This window comes from Neomonachus schauinslandi, chromosome 5 (genome assembly GCF_002201575.2).
Source record: "Neomonachus schauinslandi chromosome 5, ASM220157v2, whole genome shotgun sequence".
Taxonomy (NCBI): domain Eukaryota; kingdom Metazoa; phylum Chordata; class Mammalia; order Carnivora; family Phocidae; genus Neomonachus; species Neomonachus schauinslandi.
Genome location: NC_058407.1, coordinates 3,224,123 through 3,244,813, shown reverse-complemented (window position 1 = coordinate 3,244,813; position 20,691 = coordinate 3,224,123). Strand labels below are relative to the sequence as shown.

The 20,691-nt window shown below is 51.2% G+C and overlaps 1 protein-coding gene across 3 annotated transcripts in view; it reads left to right on the top strand.

The window, feature by feature from the left end:
• TBC1D22A (TBC1 domain family member 22A) overlaps positions 1-20,691 on the top strand; it is a 319,187-nt gene that overhangs the window by 182,162 nt on the left and 116,334 nt on the right. For all 3 annotated transcript variants that reach the window (XM_044915765.1, XM_021687821.1, XM_021687820.1), the window contains one exon: positions 6,123-6,198. In XM_044915765.1, the coding sequence (XP_044771700.1) occupies positions 6,123-6,198 (76 nt within the window). The remainder of the gene's footprint in view (positions 1-6,122; positions 6,199-20,691) is intronic.

The following is a 20,691-nucleotide window of genomic DNA, read 5'->3' as shown; positions in this document are numbered from 1 at the left end:
TGATACATTGTTACAGCACTCCTCCACCTGAGTGTGGTCCCTGAGAAACATGCCGTGGAGCTCTGTCCTTGTCCTTGTCCTTCCCCCTCTTCTCTGAGGCTGTAATGAAGACATTGAGGGTGTAAGTGTAACCAGTGCCTCTAAGCTTGGAGGGACAGCTAATGTGATAAATGACATAATCACGATTCAGAATGAGTTCAGCTGCCTGGAATGCCACCCGAGAACCAATCAAGTGAATGAGCTAATAGGAATAAATGAAAAGCCCTATGTTCAAGTTCAAAAACCCAACCAGTAATATAGCTCGTTGAAAGCAGTTTGGATAATTTGGGCCACCTGCGTCTTCGGTGGGAGGCTGTCCTCATCATTTGGTGTAGATTAGGGCATCGGTCTGGCAGCTGGCTTCCCTGCATCCTCTTTGCTCTGCTGTTACTCTGCACCTTGCGGCAGAGTCTTCTCCAAACGCAGATCTTGTAAGTGTGGTGGCTCCCCATCTCCATGTCAGTACCTTCATTCCATGGCTCTGCTCTGGTCCTACCCTTCCCTCCCAGATGGTCTTCCAGCCTCAGAACGGTCTTCTCCCGCCGTACCCCAGCCTCCTCGCTGCCCCTCCAGCTGTCCTGGCCTTCATTCCCCCCCGGGAGGTGCCCTGCTCTGGGCTGCTGCCAGGGCTCTTCTGCACGCTGCTCCCTTCTTTCTGCATCTCTGCTCAGGCTTCACATCCTCAGCCTGGTCTCCAGATGGGGCTCCCCGTTCTGTGCTGTGCTAACAGGTGGGGCTCCCCACATCACAGTGAGCCCTTCTCATGCACTGGCGTGGCCTGCGTGATGAACATTTGCTTAACTGGTCTCTCTGTGAACAGAAGGGCCCTGTTGGTTTTTCTCCCCGACTCTGTTGGGGTACCCAAAGACCAGCCCAAGGTTCAGTGCCTCCCAGGAATCAGTATATGGTTGTATTCAAGGCCGTGATTCCTTCCAGTACCAGCACGCAAAGCAGAACCAGCCAAGTGGAGAGGCCCGGAGACAGCAGGGGTAAGGCACCTCACGTCTTGTCCCGGTGGAGGCACACGGGACACACATCATGTCCCCAGCAGCGAGTCATGACAGCAGGTGTAAAATGTCCACCTGGGAGCTCGTTAGAGACTCTGTGCCTGGGTTGTATGGAGAGCTCGTTACCTCGACACCCTCTGCCTGGCACTTTCCAAAATTCCAGACTCCCAGAAGGAATGCAGTTCAGCATAAGCTACACTGTTGGTTGAGGTCCAGTGAAGCATCCTTGTTTGTTCGGGAATGGCGGGAACGCTCCTGAACTCTCGGGTCTCTGGCACCAGCCAAGGGAGGGCCGGCCTGGCACACGAGCCTGTCTGAGGACAGCAGTCCCAGGCCTGCGCTTCTGTGTGCCGTCTCTGCCAGGACTCAGCATGTCGTGTGGCCCACGGGAGGATGCAGAAGTGGTTCTTGGGGAGATGAAGCAGCTCACAGTCCGACCCTGTTCTGGACGCTGCATTACTTGCAGTAGCCGGGGTGACGTCCAGACGGGTGACACGGACTGCAGCCGCCACAGCAGGTGCTTGCCCTCTGACCTCTGCACTGCCGGGGCCCCTGTGGGGCACTTTGTCCAGGGCTGTGTCTGGGTCCTGGGGGCACCTGCAAGAGATGACGGACACAGAGGTCTTTCAGGCCATTGTTTGTGAAAGGAACTTGCTGAGCTGTTCCAGAGGCAGGTCCTGCAGGGCACAGAGAGGGGCTCCTGTGGTTTCAGCATAGGAAAGAAGCCGTGTTCCAGGGAGAGAGGCCAGGCGGCAGGTCTCTGGTCGGGGGGGGGGGGGCGGAGGGACTGTGGGGCCTTCCAGCTCAGCCCCTGTGAATTTAATTTTCAGCTCGTCTCTGCCAGGGTCCTTCAGAAAATGTTATTCTCCTTTTTTCCCGAAGAGCACAGAGAGTGCTATTTGTTTTTGCCGAAGTGTGAGGTGGGATGGCAACAGATGTAAGGCAGGCCGTGGGCGCGTGCTTCGGTTTTCTGTGAATACAGACTTTACCTTGGGTAAAACATTCCCCAAAAGGTCAGTGTATCACTGTATTCCTCAGACCTTTCTTCCTCTGACTTGTAAGTTTCGAAGAGCATATTCTTTCTTAAAGATGTAAAATCAAATCTCAATTAGAAAGGATATGAATGTCTACTTTTTGTGAAGGTGGTGATATTATTACGGTTAGTATTTCCATAAGTGGGTAGGTTTCTGCGTCCATTCACAGCTTCGTGTAGCAGGTGTTTTCTGTGCCAGGTGTGTGTGCATGTGTGTGTTTGGATGGGGTGCTGGGGGTGATGGCCCAGAGGTACATCTGGTGACCTGGCCTTGGGTGGGCAGAACCTGTGAGAGGTGCTGTGCTGGCAGGATCTTGCTGGGCCACAGGTACCCGCTCCCCCCGGAGGGCCTGAGTACCCCGTGTCTCCCAGAGGGGCTGTTGCTGGGGCCACAGAATGTTCTTTTCCCCTTACACCTTCTCACTCAGCCGTCTGGCTCTGGAAGGTCCTTGGTGTGCCCTTCAAAGGCTTTCTGGCCACTGAGCAGGGCCACCCACAGCCTGGGCTCCCTCAGCCAACCGCTGTGCCCTGCTTCGCTGGGCTCTGCCCTCCGAGACCCATTTTGTCATCTGGGTCGGAGCCCGTTTGAAGGCTGATCTTCTCTGCCTGGGACCCAAGTCCAGAATGCTAAGGCCACAGCCCATCCATCAGTCTCTTCTGGTCCTTTTAAAACATAGTTTTATTTTTTTAAATTTTAAATTTTAAAGGCTCTCAGGTGTTCTTCTTTTCTCATTGTTTGGATTTCCAAGAAAACCTATCTTCCCTACCTGGGTTTTGAACAAATTGAGAAATAAAACTGCCACAAAATAGTGGCAGATGGAGACCGAAGAATAACTTTTATTTCTTCTAAATGAGAATCTTGAAATCCTATCTTGGTGCGAGAGCCAAATAAACCGGCTGACCGAATCCCAGGATCACTCGGGCTTACCCACCCCATCAGAGCCATCGCTGGGCCAGAGCCAGGCCACCCTCATGTGCAGCAGAGCCTTGGAGGGGGAGCAGCCTGCCCGCGGTCTTAGCTGGCTCTGCCAGGTGGCAGCAGGGCCGAGCCCACAGCCTGTCTATTCTGCCGGCTTTAGCAATTGATAAGTTGCCTTCTTGTGGCGAGTATTGTGGGGATAGAGAAGGTCCGGGAGTGATGCTAGCTGAATCCCCCTGGAGAGGGAGAGGAGGAGATCCATAGCCCATCAGGATGCACCAGCTCCCAGTGAAACCCTCACCCCTTCGTTCTCCTGGGACCACCAGGGGGGAGGGTATTACAGTGTACTTCTGATGGCTCTGGAATTTGTCAGAACTGAACATCAATTAAATAATCTGCAAGGCCTTCGCCCAAGGCTGCAGAATCAGTCTGCAATGTATTTCCCATCCTGAATTATATCCAGGTATATCGTTCAACCTGGCTCATCGGAAATTCTGCTGTGAGGTTAAGTGATGATGTATAAACTTCCAACGAGGCGGTATGCTCCATACTTGAATATAAATCTCCTTCTGTTATCCAATTTCCAGGGAGAAATTAAGTCTCAGAGGCTAACCCTTGCAAGCTCAAGTCCAAAACCCAAATTTCTTACCCTGTTAAAGTTCAGATACGTTAAAGCTTACAGTGTGTCCTTAATGGACACACGTGGCTCCGTCCGGCCCTGAAATCGTCCCGCCCATTACACGCGCGTCCCTGACTCCCTTCTCCAGAGCTCAGGATTTAGCAGGACCCGCAGGCCTGTCACCAGGTCCAGGAGATGGTCACGCCAGGCCCCCGTGACACCACCCCGGGAGCGCCGGCCTTTGTGCCTTGGCATCGCTCCAGGTGAGGTGGGTGCACGCCGCTCTTCTTGGTTTGGCGCGGGCAGAGATGCCACGGTTTGGAGCCCAGAGCCTGTCACCCCAGATCCACTCGGGGGAGATTGGCCAGCGAGAGGGCAGGGCTGATTGTCCGTTTTCTGCGTCTGTGGAAATTCCTCGATGCCCGTAGGAGACTTTAGTTCTGCGCCCCGGCGGCGGCCACTCCTGCCCCGGCTCCGGCCGCCACGTGGGCCTGTGCGGTGGTGAGTGCGCGTGCGCACGGTGAACGCAGAGCTGACGGAGCCGGGGCCGGGGGCAAGGATCCCCCCACCTGAGCCTCCCAAGCTGCTCCACGCTGAGCATTTCACCTGAAAAGCCCCCTCGCAGATTCTGGAGCTGGCTGCACTGGGTGCTGTGGCCACGACCCTGGGGTCTCCCGCCGGCTACCGCCTGTGCGGCCAGCTGCTCGGTCCCCTTCAGGTTTGGACTCTGTGTTTTGTGGGCACGGCCCCTCGCTCACAGGGGGTGTCTGCACGGTTGACTGTCTGGGGTTGTTCGTGTCCAGCCTGGACTTGCCCTCCACTTCCCTCCTGGGCCCTGAATGCAGGCCGAGATGTGGGGCGGCTGCCTAGGAGCCGTCCCCGCCCGAATGATGGCCTCCCCTCCCCCCCCCCCAGTGCCCCGTGGTGCGTGGCACAGCAGGAGTGCTCCCCACTGTCCACAGGGCCACAGCGACTGCCTGGTGGGCTGCAGTTGCCCACGTCACCCATACCTCCCAGAGGCCAGGGGTCTCGCTGTCCTGGGCGCGGCTTGTGCGGCCTGCCTGGTGTCGCTCCCTGAGGACGAGCCACTCCGTCCCAGCACTGGCCCAGCACGAGCCCGCGTGAGCCTCTGGGGCCAAGGCCTGTGTGCTCCCCGGAGTCCAGGGATCTGCAGGGTTGGCATTGGGGTCTTGATTGCTCCAGATTCTCTTCTCGTCCTTTCATCTTAGTGCATCCTGGGGGCCGCGGTGAAGAACATCCCCCAGGCCTCCTGTATTCATTTCCTGGGGGTGCTGTAACAAATCACCACAGGCTTAGTGGCTGAAAACAACACAGATTATGTGTTACTTTGTGGTTCTGGAGGCCAGGCTTCTGATGTGGCTCTTGTGGGCCTGACTCAAGGTGTGGGCCTAAGGCTCCAGGGAGATCTCACAACCTGCCCTTTTTCCAGCCCGTGTCCTTTGCCTCGTGGCCCCTTCCTCCATCTTCAACACTGCTGCGGCAGGTCGAGTCCTTCTCACGCTCCTGTGGACTTGTCAGGACCCCGGGACTGCAGTGGGCCCTTGGCTAGTCCAGATAATTCCCTTTGGTCGGTGGATTGACACCTTTGTGCCCTTTGGCAGCCTCTGGGCTTAGGCCGTAGACCTCTTTGGGGCTGTCTCTGCCTTGCATCTGCGCCTTCGAAGCCCAGCGGCCCTTCTGAAGGCGACGGGGGCTGGCTGAGGCCCCGCCCTCGTTCCTCGGCACCTCTGGTAGTCTTGGGCCCTCCAGCACGGTCCCCTGACCTGGTCTCCTGTACACCTCGGAGCAGACCTAGAAGGCAGCATGATTGTCACAGTGTAGACGACCAACGGGAGCCGAGAGGTGACATTGCTTACCGAGGCTGCACAGCTCCTGAGTAGGAGGGTGGGGCTCCTTCTCCAGGTCTGTTTGACCAAGGACTCGTCCCCCTTGACGCCCACACTGGGTTTCCTGTCTCAGTTGATCGACTCCTTCACCTGGGTTCACCGAGAGTGGTCACACGCTCACTTTCCTCGTGCAGCGGCCGCGTCGGTGGCCCGGGGACTGTGGGCGGGATGTGGGCACCGAGAGCACCGGCCCAGGCGCCGTTCCGCCGCCGTTTTTCCGGCACTGGCGAGTGCCCGCTACCCCGGTGGCGGCCAGGCAGCTGCTTCCGGCACACGCTTCTCAAGGAGCTGTCCATGCCCACGCCCGTTTGTTCCATGTAAATGTAAATATCTGCATTTACATAAAGAGATGCTCCGGTAGATGCTCCCCGAGGCGGGTGTGCTCACCCTCTGATGTCGGGAAGGGCCGGATCTGACCCCAGATGGGATCCTGCTGCGGGTCGGCCGTTGCGACAGGGCCTGATGCCGCGGGCATGGACCAGGTGGTGACTTTGTTCCGCTGTGAAACTGTTCACCTTTGTTCCGACTTCCTTTTTCCCCTTTGGAAGGTGTGTTTTATTTTCTGTGCATTTGATATTTGTTGTTATTTTTCCCTTAGGACAACTATACCTTTGCCCAGCCTGGGATTCAAATGAAGGTGAAGATGTTGGAAGAGCTCGTGAGCCGGATTGACGGTAAGCCTGCTTCCTGAGAACCTGTCTCCCTGAGGGCCCGGGAGGAGGCGGTGGGGGGCTTGGGACTGGCCCTCACCCTGCAAGGTGCTGTCCTCACTGAGCCTGGGGCTCCTGGCTCCACGGGGCAGGGCTGGGCATTCTTCTGGGGCGGGAGCCTCTCCCCTTCGTTTTTATTAAGGCAACATAATCAGAATTCAGTGCAGGCACTTTGCAGGAGGAATGAGTGTGCACAGAAGCGGGCAGCTCTCACTCCTTATTAAGCCCGATGATTGTCATAATCTGGGCGACAGCATGGTTGTTTATGGCTGTCCTTTGGCACTCTGTTCCCTGCCTTTGTGCATCATTTTGCTATCAAGGATGCTGGCGTAATTTCTCCATGGAATCCAATTAATTACCAAGTCTGGAAATAACATCTTTAATATTATAGAAAAATTACAGTGTGTGCTCGGCCGTTTTAGATTATGCTTTCATATTTAAGTGGAGGCTTTGAAATACTTTTTACCTTCATTCTTAAAATAATTTCCCCTATGATGTGCTGACTGTCATATTGCAATCGCAGAGTTTAATTAAATGAAAGTTGGGAGATAATGCCTGCCCATTCCAAGCATATTCTCCTGATAGTTTGTTACATTAATGAACAGCATTAACAAAGTGATACCAAGCAGAACCAGGCGTAGATTTGGGGCGCCAGCCGGTCAGTGATGAGGTACAAAGAGAAAGGCTCTTTCATAAAGAGCCTCATGTGAGCTCTGCAGGTGATTTTGCTGAATGTACAGAGAAATTGTACTTTGCTTCAAATGTAGATGCAGGGGTGTGCATTCCAGCACTGCTTCCGCGTCCCTGTGCATCGCTTCCCCCTTGCCGTGCCGTTAGCAGCCACAAACTATAACGGTCATAATCTCCCCAGAAAGACACTTGGTTTGGGGAACTGTTGAAAGACATTATAAAATGGAGTCATACAAATTATAAACTCCAAAATATAATTTTGTTCCTTGATTGAATCTGATTTTCGACTATGTATCTTAATGGTTATTACCTCATTTCCATACGGTGAAGTTTTTCACGGTTCTTCCAATAATACTTGATTTGATTCAGTATATTTAGCTGCTTTCCAACCTGTCTACTCAAAATACGGTTTCCTGCTTGTGTAACTGCGTTTATTCTTAACTTCACAGTGAGATCTCTGGGAGATGGCTGGGTTTTCCCCACTAGCAGGTTCACAGCTGGCCCCAGTCTCAGTTAGTTCTTTGAAATATGATTTGCAGTAGATGTGAATTTCACATCCTGACTTCTTCGCTTCCCCTCCTGTCCCTTAGAAGGCGTATTTTCTGTTTCCGTGGAGGTTGGGAAGTAGTGGTTAGTGCTCGTTTGTACCTGTGCTACAGTGTGGGGAAATACTTGAATTGATTTTCTCTGGTGCTGTGGTTTAGAAAGAAGCACATTGCAGCTTTGCTGGATGATGGTTTAAAAGAGCAGCAACGACGACCAAAGGAATCCCAGCTCAAATGTACTTTTTTGTAAATCACATTTTTCAGTGCAATTTCTGAGGCGGGTCCTTCCGGCCTGCAGTTCTTGGCTTAAAGGATCCGTTCTTCACAACAGAGAAGCTTCTTTTATGTAATATATATGTAAAATATGTGAACGCTGTAGCCAGTTTGTAGCTGTTCTTCTAGTGAAACCTAAATACCAGGCTTTCCAAGCAGGAAGTACGCACAGTGGATGGGGTTTGGGCTTTCTGGCTGGTGGGCGCCGGGGCCCCTTGGCAGCCCCTCGGGAGAGGCACCTTCAGGCCTCAGCCGTGTGAAGTCCACCCTCCCCCCATTTCATCACTCACCTCTTAGAGAGAGAAATTGTGGACCAGGAACTTTTGCAGGGACTATAAAGATTTTACTAAGGGCAGGATATGCTAGGAAGAAAAATTGCTTAAAAAAAAAAAACAAAAAACCCCACTGCCTCCTTTCTGCATTTTAGGGGAAGGACAGCATTTATTTTAGAGCTTTTTGGCACTTGGGTGAAGGAACACACCTTCGTGGGCTTGTTGATTAAGAAAGGTGAAGTTAATTACATGAATAAAACTGGAAAATTCACAAATATGGGGCGAGTAGACTGCTGAACAACCAAAGGGTCAAAGAAGAAATCAAGAGAGAAATCAAAAAATACCTTGAGGCAAATGAAAATGGAAAAGTGACATACCAAAATTTACTGGGTGCAGCAAAAGTAGTTCTAAGAGGGAAGTTCGTACAATAAATACCTACCTCAAGGAACGAGAAAAGTCTTAAATAAGCAACATAACTTTACATCTCAAGGAACTAGAAAAAAAAGAATGAAGCCCAAAGCTAGTAGAAGGAAGGCGGTAACAGATTAGAGCAGAAATAAATGGCATAGGCAGATATTAGAAAAGATCAATGAAACGAAGTGCTGGTTCTTTGAGAAGTAAACGGAGTTGACAAACCTTTTGTGAGACTCACCAGAAAAGAGGGAGAGGACTCAAGTAAGATTAGAAATGAAAAAGGAGATGTACAGCAGATACCACAGAAGTACAAAGAATCATCAAAGATGACTATGAACAATTATGTGCCAACAAATCAGACAACCTGGAAGAAATGGATAAATTTTGATTACCCACCAGCCAAGACTGAATCATGATGAGTTAGAACATCTGAACATCAGACCCATTTCTAGCAGGGAGACTGAATCAGTAATTAAAAGTCTCCCAACAAACAAAAGTCTAGGACCAGGCAGCCTCACTGGTGAGTTCTACCAAACATTCAAGGAAGGATTAATACCAATCCTTCTCAAACCTTTCTGAAAAAATAGAAGATGGAGGGACTTTTCTGAACACATTATGTGAGGCCAGCATTACTGTGATACTAAAACCAGACAAGGATGCCACACAAAAAAATTACAGGCCCGTATCCTTGATGAACACTGGTGCAGAAATCCTGAACAAAATTCTAGCAAATTGAATTCAACAATATATTAAAAAGATCACACACTATGACCACGTTGGGTTTATTCCAGGGGTGCAAATATGGTTTGCAAATATGACAGCAATCAGTGTGGTCTACCACATTAACAAAATGAAGGATAAAAATTATAGGATCATCTCAATCGATGTAGAAAAAGCATTTGATAAAATTCAACATCCATTCATGATAAAAACTTTTAACAGAATATAGGCATAGAAGGAGCATATTTCGGCACAATAAAGGCCATCTATGATAAGCCCACAGCTAACATTATACTCAACTGTGAAAAGCTGAAAGCTTTTCCTTTAAGATCAGGAACAAGACAAGGATGTCTACTCTCACCACTTTTTTTTCAACATAGTATTGAAAATCCTAGCCAGAGTAATTAGGCAAGAAAAAGAAAGGACATCCACATTGTAGAAGAACAAAAATTGTCACTATTTGCAGATAAGATGATATTATGTATAGAAAATCCCTGACTCCATCAAAAAACCTCTTAGAATTAATAAATGAGTTTAGTAAAGTTGCAGGATACAAAATTAGTGCACAAAAATCTGTTGTTTCTTTACACTAATAACCATCAGAAAGAGAAGTTAAAAAAACAAGCCTATTTATAATTGCAACAAAAAGAATAAAATACTTAGGAATAAATTTAACTAACGAGGTCAAAGACCTGTATATCGAGAACTGTAAAACATGAATGAAAGAAGTTAAAGAAGATACAAATAAATGGAAAGATGTTTGGCGTTCATAGATTGGAAGAAATAATAATATTATTATTGCTTAATATTATTATTGCTTAATATTATCAGATATATTAGCTTAATATTGCTAAAATGATCCTATTATCCACAGCAATCTACAGATTCACTGCAATCCCTATCAAAATTCTAACGGTGTTTTTCAGAGAAATTGGACAAAGAATTCTAAAACATGTACGGAAGCACAAAAGACCCCAAATAGAGAACGCCATCATGAGAAAGAAGAATAAAGCTGGAGGCATCATGAGCCTCAATTTCAAACTGTATTACAAAAGCTATAGTAATTAAAACAGTATGGTATTGGCATAAAATCAGACACATAGATCAATGAAATAGAATAGAGAGCCTAGAAATAACCCCACACATATATGGTCAAATAATTTACAACAAAGGAGCCAAGAATATACAATGAGGAAAGAACAGTCTCTTCAATAAATGGCGTTTGGAAAATTTATACAAAAGAATGAAACTGGACTGATATCTTACACCATTTGAGAATTAACTCAAAATGGATTCAAGACTTGAATGTACGACCTGAAACCTTAAAGCCCATACGAGAAAACACAGGCTCATTGACATAGTAGGTCCTGGCTATGGTTTTTTATACCTGTTGCCAAAAGCAAAAGCAACAAAACCAAGAATAAACAATTGGGACTACATCATACTAAAATGCTTCTGCACAGCAAAGGAAACCATGAACAAAATGAAAAGGCAGACCACTGAATGTGAGAAGATAATCACAAATCACATATCTGATAAGGGGCTAATATCCAAAACATATAAAAAACTCCTATAACTCAAGAGAAAAAAAAATCTGATTAAAAAATGGGCAGAAGATCTGAATAGACATTTTTCCAAAGAAGACATACAGATGGCCAACAGACACATGGAAAGATGCTCTATGTCATTAATCTTTGGGGAAATGCAAATCAAAATGGCAATGAGCTAGGACATCTTACCTGTTATTAGAATGGCTGTTCTGGAGAAGGGAGCCCCTGTGTGCTGTAGGGATGGTAGAAATGCAGGCTGGTGCAGCCACTAACAGAATGGAGGTTTCTCGAAAAATTAAAAATAGAGTCACCATATGATTCAGCATTTTCACTTCAGCGTATTTATCTGAACAGGATGAAAAAGCTAATTCGAAGAAATACCTCATGTTAATGCAGTATTATTTACAATAGCCAAGATATGGAAACAACCTAAGTGTCCATTGACAGAGGAACAGATGAAGAAATTGTAGTACACACACGTCCAGGGACGTTGCTCAGCCATAAGAAAGGAAATCCTCCTGTTTGCAACAACATGGATGGACCTCAAGAGCATTATGCTACGGGAAATAAGTCAGACAGAGAGAGAGAAATCCTGTATGATCTCTCTTACATGTGCAGTCTTAAAAAGAAAAAAGAAAACACTGAAAAGCCAGCTCATAGATGCAAGGAATGTATTGGTGGTTGCAAGAGGTGGGGGCTGTGGGGGTGTGGGGTGAGAGGAATGGGTGAACTTTTTTTTTTTTTTTAAGATTTTATTTATTTATTTGACAGAGAGAGAGAGCGAGAGGGGGAACACAAGCAGAGGGAGTGGGAGAGGGAGAAGCAGGCTTCCCGCCGAGCAGGGAGCCCGAGGCGGGGCTCCATCCCAGGACCCTGAGATCATGACCTGAGCCGAAGGCAGACGCTTAACGACTGAGCCACCCAGGAGCCCCCTGAACTTTTTTTTTAATAGTTTAAATACATTGATAAAAGTTAAAAGAGAAAAGAAAGGGAAGGTTTTATGGGCATGGCCCAGAAAGGACTAGCGTAGAGAAGAGCTGAATTGCTCTGTAAAGTAAAGTTAAAGGAAGCCTGGAGTTCCAGCAGTTGTGTTGTGAAGAACGGACTGGCGAGGTGGAGGAGGACAGAGGTCTCGGGGCACAGAAGGAAGCATGGTGAGGAGGTAAGGGGAAGACCGGAAGAGAGACGGCATCACCGTCTTTTGTAGTGGGGAGGATTGACTAAAGAACATCTCAAAAGCACTTTTAAAGGGGTTTTCTATTTTGAGTAGTGTTGTACCCCCTCTCTGCTACCCTTAAAGCCTTCATGAAAGTGTGTCATGTAGACAGGACGGGGCCCTGCCTGAGGAGAGACGGGCCTGTGTGCAGTGGAGCCAGGCACAGTGGAAGCTTGCAGCCCGAGAGGCTGTGTGCTGGGCGGGGCAGTGCTGTGTCTCGGGGGGTGCTGAGGTGGCTTCCCCTGTGGTGTGTGGGGCACAAGCGGTAGGACTTCCCTCAGAGTGAGGGGTGAAGACTCGAGCCACTTAGCTTGGAATGGAGGACAAAGGTGAGAGTGGATGAGCCCGGCACTAAAGTGCTGTTCTTCTAAGGGCATCTGCTCATATGGAAAAAATATCCCTTCATGAGTTGTTGTTTTGACAGTCTCTTGGAGTGAATGGGTCGAACTGCCCCAGACAGACAATGAGAGAAATGCCCATAACCTTCCTGGGACTGAGCGGAGTGACCAGCAGGGAAAAACTGGAATGGGACAGCCCTCATACAGTCTTGTACTCCTGGTTTATGTCACCTGGGAGGACCAGGGTTGTTTGAACCTCAGTTACGGTACTTCTCTACTGGAGCCTCACAGTGCTGGGGAGAAGCCAAGCAAAATCTATTCTGGAGGAAGGCACCAGAACTGACGTTTCTACAAATACGTGCATTTTTCAGATAAAATGATCTGCACGTAGTCAAAGCTTATCACCCATTCGAAACTCCTTAAGTAGACCAAACAGAAGCAACAGGTATCAGAAACTGGTCCACAAAATGTTGTGCTTTTGTAATTCTTAGGCACATAGCATGAAACCATTATCCTTAACTCTGTATGAAGGGATGAAAACAGATAATCTTGAATATTATATATCTGTATAATTTTATATATCTGTATAATTTTACAGAAGAGATTTGAAAAAATGACCAAATAGGATTTCTGGAATTGAAAACTATGATAACCAAATTTAAAAACATGATGGCTAGACACAGCTAAAGAGAACATGAGTGACCTGGAAGATGGTTGGAAGGAAAGAGCCATAATAGAACTTGGAGAGTAAGGATGTGGAAAACACAGAAGATAGGAGATCTAGGGGGTGTGGTCCGGAAGCCTGATGTGTGTGTGTTTGGAATCACAGGAGGGGAAGAGAGAGGATGAGTGAGAATTTGGAGAAACAATAATGGAGATGTTCACCAAAAGTCCCGAAATGTACCACCTCACATATTTAAGAGACCAGTGGGTCCAGAGGAGAATTACTAACAGGGAAAACTGTATGCGAGCACATCCTTGTGAAGATTAATTACGCTTTAATTACACTACAGACGAAGTCTTAAAGCAGCTGGAGGAAAAGATTATTTTCTAAGAACAGCTATTTGAGAACTGACTTCTCAACAAAAACATGAGAAGGTGTCCTCAACGTGCTGCAAGAATATACATCGCTGTAGGGCCTACATCCAGCAAGAATGCCTGTCTGGAATGAACTCGGAATTGCACGAGGCCACCTAAATATGCATTGTTTGCATTCCCTCTAAGAAACCACGCACATCAAGAAGGGAAGCAAATAAAAGCACATACAGCCTACTCTTGCAGCGTAAGTAGGGACAGTAATTACTACGAACCCAAATCCCCTGTAAGTAGGCAAATCAACATCCATCCCCAGCCTGTGGGGAGGGCCAGGTGCAAAAAGTCTATGGAAAAGGGAAGTGGTATATGGGTATTTAAGGAGGAGTAGAACCAGATAGAACCACCCAGGAAGAAAAAAGTCCCTGACAGCAGGTCTGTGGTCTGATGGATCAGAGCACAGGCTCCTGGGAAACCAGAAAGGATTTGGGATTTCCTGGGTGAGTGGCCACGAAGACCTTAGCAGAAACCCATTTCTAACAGTTACTTGTACTATTCGAGCTGAATTCTTGGTCACAATTTTGTCGGCAGTGTGTATTCCCTTAGGGATAGGGACTTCTGCCAAACAGTCCTTTGTTTTGGCCCTGGCGTGCAGTAAGCAGCTTCCCGAGCAAATGAGTTCCTGCCATGGCCAGTCAGCTTCCAGCGGCCCCCTCCCTGCCGAGGGACCTGGGGTGTTTCCTTGGGGCCATCCAGGTGCAAGTGGGAGGAGAGACTGAAGGATTAAGTCTGGGCACCAGCGGACCGGGGGCAGGCGAGAGAGCCGATTAGACGGGACGGCGGCTGTGCATGGAGCGGGGTGGATCTCAGGCATAGGGAGCCTGTCATTTATTCACAAAACAACTTTGGGCTTTTAAAATTTTGCTCATACATGTATTTGATTTCTTAATCTGCTACCAGATGTTGTTTCTTCTTCGATCTCGGGGAGAAATAGATCGCCCCCGGTGTTTGGTGTGGCTCACTGTCCTCTAGTGCGCTGGAGTGGCCTTTTGAGTTCTCTGTCCCTCTCGCGGTGGCCAGACTCTTTCTGGGAGGGGCTGTGCACGGAGCCGTGGTTCACAGAAATCCATAGCAGCATCAGTGGGTTCTCTGCAACCACCGGGTGACTGTGGGTACATGGGACAAAGGCCCCTGATTGTCCTGGCTGTGGCCCGGAAACCCTCTGCCGTCTGCCATGGGCCTCTGTGCTCGCACGCTCAGGGGGCCGCAGTGGGCCTGTGGGGGCTGCTGGCGTGCTGGCCCTCGGCAGCTCCAGTGGAGGCTGGATGTTCTCTGTAGAACCTGGAGGACCCGTGTGCACAGGTGTGCTGGGCGAGCAGGTCTGCCTGCACCAAACAGTAGGGGATGATGATCGGGATGGTTTTGCAAGTTGGATGCTGTGCTGCTTTTCCTCAAGTCCCTCTGCCCTAGCAGTGCCCCTTTGCCCCCACCCCCAGGATTGGTGGTCTCCCCTTCTTCCGCTTCTCCTCTGTTGGCCACCATCCGTTCTTGCCAGACTCTGGCACACACTGTCGTGTCCTCTGCTTCTTCGGGACTGGTTAGAGCTGAGCTCTCGGGCATGGTGTAGGAGCACAGAGCCTGGCACTGGAGTGCATCGAACATGCACATCGACCAAATCCTGAATGGCGGAGTGTGGAAATCCACGTGGGGCGGAGGCCAGATATCACTGGAACGGTCACAGGAGGCTCTGCGAGGGCCGGGAGTGGACAGCCAGCGAGTCTCAGCAGCTTTAGCAGCAGGAGCGTCCCTCGTGGCTTGGCTGGGGACTCTGTTCCGTGCAGTTCTCACTTTGGGACTCAGGCTGAGGGAGCCGCCGCGCTCAGGAGTATCCTTGCCCGGCTCCTGTGATGGAAGGAAGAGGGTTTGGGGGAGTCCTCATAGGCTCTTAATGCTTCCAACAGAAAGCGGTTCCTAAAACTCTGCTGCTCTTCATTGGCCAAACCAAGTCATGTGTTGTGGCCAAAGTCAGGAGCAGAGAGGTCCCCTGCCCCCCCCCCCCAGGGCCCATGTAGAGCCCGGTGCTTGGGTGGACGGCGCTGGGCATGCTGATCACAGCAGAGAGATGAGGTCACAGGTAAGAGCATGTGCTCTCACTATTTCTGGTAGTTGTCAGTCTGTTCCCTACTTACTGAGTGATTTTCGTAGGTAAAATCTCAAGTTCCCACCAACGATTTAGTCATTCAGTGCTGTAATAACAAGCAGAGATGAGCACTCCTCAGTCTGGGAGAAGGTCAAGTCTAAAGCACCTACGGGAGTGTCCACATCACACCTAGAACGCTTACGCATCTGAAAGAAATTTCACACTGTTGCGGCACAACCAGACGATACCCCTTGTACGTTTATTGCTCTTACGTCTGCTACATCTGATGTTAGCCTGCGAGAGCCCCTGACGCCCACGCCCTACGGTCCCCATGTTCAGCCCTGGGGCCCTTCCAGCGAGAGCCCCTGTGACGGAACCTGGGCAGCTTTTGTGATGTAAGAGGATATAAATGAAATACTTGCCACATCTTCTGTTTAAAAACATAATGGAGATCTTCTTTCAGTGTTAAAAAAGAGTATTTGAAGATACACAGCCTTAGCAGGTAGATAAATGTGGTTATGTCTGTGCTTGGTTTTTTCAGAAGACTTCAAGTCCGATTGTAAAACATTGCTTCAGAGATTAGCGTCCCATGGTGGGTAAAATGGGCACAAAAAGGGGAGCCAGGGGATTGTTCCTGGTGATGGGGCGGCTTCAGGACAGAGACAGGCCTGTCATCCGCCCCCCTGAGGGCCCAGAACTGCTTGATGTCACCTGGGCCTGGGGTCTGCTTGGCTCTGCTCTGAAATTCCCAGAGACCATAAACCCGGGAGGCCCCGGCAGGCCAGGAGGAGGAGAGAAACCTGGTCATTAATCAGCCAGGCTGAGCCAAGAGCTTCTATGGATGGATTTCCATCTTCAGCGTTGAGCCCGACTCCAGGCTGCTTGGGGAGGCCAGAGCCAAGCACCAGAAGTGTCTGCTGTCGGAGTCCTAATCCAGACCTCGCCTTCCCTCCTTCCGTGAGGAATGGGGATAAATCCTTCTTCCTGCCTGGTCTTAGCAGTGCCAGATTTAGCAAGTGAGAGTAAGGAGCACCCAGTTAGATTTGAATTTCACATAAATCGTTAATTTTTTAGCTTAAGTATGACACATACTGAAATTCAGATTTCACTGGGCCTCTGGCAGTTCTGTGCAGCTGAGCCCAGGGGGTGTCCAGGTCAGACCCGGACCCGGGCCTAAGCTGCAGGCTGCCTCTGCTTCTGGGGTTGCAGGTGGTGGTGAAAATCTGCCTCCGTGTAGTGGGCTACTTGGAATTTAAGAGTATGTGCGTGTGCACGTGCGCACACACACTCTCTTACACCCTCCACCCCACACTTCACATGTGGTTCCTTCTATTGACGTGGTTACTGTGTCTGAAGCCAGTTACTTTTCCATTTTCCTGTGGTGCCTGTTGATGTTCGTCACACATTCCTATTACCCGACGTGCCAGAGGAGGGGCCGCCTGTGTCCTCAGGCTGGGGAGCTGGGGTCTTGTTCGTGGCCACGGGCTTCGGTTGAGCCATACGCCAGCCGAGCTCATTTGCCTTCAGTGCATTCGGGGTGGTGAGGCTGGTCACCGAGCGAGTTTTCATGGGAGCTCACTCTTCTTCATTAGTTTTGACCAGACTCTGACTTACTAATTACGATTCTCTGAAAGGCTGATCTGGGAGCCCTTGACCGCCCTGGTGAATGCATTCACGGTCATGCAGAGCCTGGCTGCCCTGCGCGTGGTTGGGTGGGTTTTTCTTTGCGGTGACTGTGGGCGGGACCTTTGGAGATCTGCCCTGTGTCGGTCAGGTGCTGGAGCTTAGCCGTGATGGCCGGCGAGCCAGGCAGTCTCGGTCTTCCTTTCTGCCTTCAGGGGCTTAATCAGATTCGCATTTTCTTTCTCTCTGGTGCACTGTCCATGCTGCTGCAAGGTTCAGCTGGGAACAGCCATGGGGCCTCCGGGCCCTTCTCAGGTTGACCCAGCCCTCCTCCCCCTCCAGCAGCCCTAGGCTGGCACACCCTGGCTGGCCGCTTTCCATCCAGCAGGACTTGTGATCCCAGCTTCTGCTCTGGTCCTTGTTCTTGTTGTTTTCTGGGCCTGAAACGTCTTTCACCTCCTGCGGCTTCCTTCCCCGGCAGCCAGGTATTCTGGTGCTTGCTCTGAGCACCCCAAGTGCAGGCGGTGCTTGCAGGAGACGGGAAGAGTTTACTGCGTCCAGGGGAGGGTAGCCAGTGTGGAGTGAGGACTCGGCCTCAGGGAGCTGAGGCTTGGGGAGGTAACCTGCATACCGGGAGCGGGAGACGGTGAAATGCAGCCTGGGAAGCACTTTGTGAATCCTGCGCTCCATGACCCCGTGTGCCTGCCGTGGAGGGGAGTCTGCAGGAGGCCCCTCCTTGGGTTAGAGCCAAGAAGGTGCTGTTGACAGTCCCAGGAGGTTGTCACACCAACGTAGGCCCAGGGCAGGCCCAAAGCTTCTGGGTCCTACAGCGGTTTCTTCCGTGATGGCTTTTAGGTTGTGGTCGGTCACTGAGTACTTCTGAAGTGTGTCACTGGAGTGCCAACAGCAGCCCACTGCACCCAAGGCACTCCTTGGGGCCTGGGACATGTGTCCAAAACTCTCTGCAAGGTGTTTGTGGTGTGGTGGCATGGGGGTTGCGTACAAGTGATAGGTGACTGTTCCCAGCGGCAGTGACTGAGTGTCACTGAAGGACAGGCACGTTGTGTGAGCACGAGGGAGAGGCAGAGGCTCCTCACCGCTCCCCATTCAGATGGCGGCCACAGGGATCAGCAGCAGGTGGCCAGTGGGGCCTGGCTGTGTCGAAAGGGGGCTTGGTCATTCCCCAGGTGGCTCCCTCATAAAGTTGGCCCGGGGACCCTGCCTGGGGTCTGAGACAGATGGGTCTTCTCACCTCTTTCTTAGATCCTCATCTCGTGGCTGGTCGGTGTGGGGGCTGGTGTGTAAAGCAGACTCTGTGCCCAGTTGCCCTGTCCCCTGCCCCATGGAGGATCTCCTCACCTGAGCTGGTCGGGAGCTGCAGCAGGAGGGGCAGGGATGGGCCGGGGTGGAGGGGCACGTCTGCAGGCCCGTGTCTGGAGGGCAGGCTGTCCCCAGCCTGGGTAGTCCGGCATGCAGGTGGGAGCAGAGGCAAACCCTGGCTCTTGGAGAGGCCTGCGGTGCAGCATGGTGGGAGAGGAGGGGGCAGGCTCCATCCCTGCTGTGGGCACGTGGAAGCCCTTTCTCTGGGGTGCAGATTTGGGTGCTTGAAGAGGAGTGAGCAAGCTGTGGTGTGTAAGCGGGTACAGGCTGACCTCCGACCGGGGGGTTTTGGTCTCCTAGCGAGGGGGAAATGCCAGCCCACGAGCAGAACGGGAGGCTGGTTAAAGCCAGGTCTGCGGGTTAGAGGAGAGAAGACGGGGGCGCCCTGCTGGGGTTCCGAGGAAGGATGCTTGACCGCTGCCCTCTCGTGACCACTGGTCAACACAGTGTGAGCCCTCAGAGGCCGGCCGGCCGGCCCGCGCTCTCGCTGCAGCTCATCTTCCACGAGCCCTTGCGCTCCCGGACGTGAAGGCGGTGGCAGGCAGCGCGGGCCTGTGTGCTGGAAGCCTCATTCAGTGTCCAAGCCCCGCGTCATCACTGCCATCTTTCCTCTCGCCTTGCAGGTGGCTAGGGGCGGGTGGTGGGCCGGCACTTCTTCGAGCGCTGGGGAGTGTGGTCTGGGGACTCTGGCCACAGTCACCTCATTGGGTGGCCAAGGGCTCTGTGTGCCCTGGCTCCCTGTGCAACCCCTCTGCCCCGTCCCTGGGGAGCCCGTTGGCTCTGCCCGCACCCAGGACACTGAGGGTGACCATTAGTATTTTTAAAACTGTACACTTCCACCCCGAGGGAACCAGAAGCCAGAATACATTCCCAGGGAACAGCTCTCCCTCTGTGTGCGTGGCTTTGTCTACTTGTACGTTTCCCCTCTCCTCTGTGTTTTAATTTAGGGTAAATGTGATTTTAATGAAATTTCTCTGAAAGCTGTCTTGACTGCATTGTAAGTTTAAAATTGACTTATTTGTTCAAGATAGAATTCAGTTACATCTAGTAAACTAGATTCAGCTTTATCACCATCCAAGTGAAAATATTTTTATTACTGCTACAAGGTAAGCAGTCGGAGAGCAGAGAATAAATCAGTGGTACCGCTCCAGCCGTGGAGCATTCAGCGTGCGACGGTGAAAAATAACCAGCTCCCTCTGCTCCGCTCGCGTCCTCATTAGGCCCCAGGATGGCTGATGTGAGCATTTGGAATGATAGTGATATTTCACTGGAGACATATGAACCTGGTGACTGGCAGAGCACATGTAGACTGGCAGGGACGTGGGCCGCGTGGCATCGTGGGGCCGCACGGCGAGGCGGAGTGTGCCGTGCGGGGCCGCGCTCCTGCGCTGGGCTCCCTGGTCTCAGCTAGGGCTTTGTGAACGTGGTCCTTTCTTGCTGCAGCTCGGTACCGTGCACGTCCGGGCCCCCCACTCACGGAGGCGGCAAAGCCACCCCAGCACCAGGGGCGTCAGGGGCTCCTTCAGCCGAGCTGATTTAATGTGCTTTCACTTGAAAACCGGTGTGGGTATTTTGTTGCATTGTGGGGAAGAAGGCTGCGTTCCAGGTACCAGAAGATCAGAGGACTAGAGGAAGTGTTGTGGAAGCCCAAGGTCATCTGTTAGGAACGTGTGCCCGGGTTCTGGTTCCGCCTGTTACACACCCGAGCTTGGCCGCTGCCGTTGCAGAGAGCAGCCGCGTCTGGCAGGTGTCTGCCGCATACCCGGCGCCATCCTCAGGTCTTCACCTCTGTTACTGTGTTGACTTTCTGCAGCAGCCGATGAAGTGGTGGAGTCAGCCTCCCCATTGGAGGATCCAGGTCCTTCTCTGGCTCCCTTTGCCCACAGGCTGGGTGAATCCCACATCGCCTCCAGCTCTGCCCATCCTGGCTCGGTATTGAACACGGAGAGCTGTCCCAGCTCTCTCCCACGTTGGGGGCCCAGCGGTGTCCTGTGGGCTCAGAACCCTGCCTGTCCCTGCCTGTGCCCCGGGATTTCCTCAGGGAGCAGCAGGTGCAGCGTGCTCTGGTGATGCCCCCCACTAGACCCCTGTCCCCAACCCTCACATGGTTCCTCACATGGTTCCTCTTGGGACTCCTGGCCAGCATCTGGTGCCTTCCGGTGCCCCAGCTCCATGCCACCCTGTGAGGACGGAGGAGGTCCGGAAGTCTAACATGCCATCTTGAAATAACAAGTGGGTCCCTTCTCCTGGCTTTGAGCCTGTGT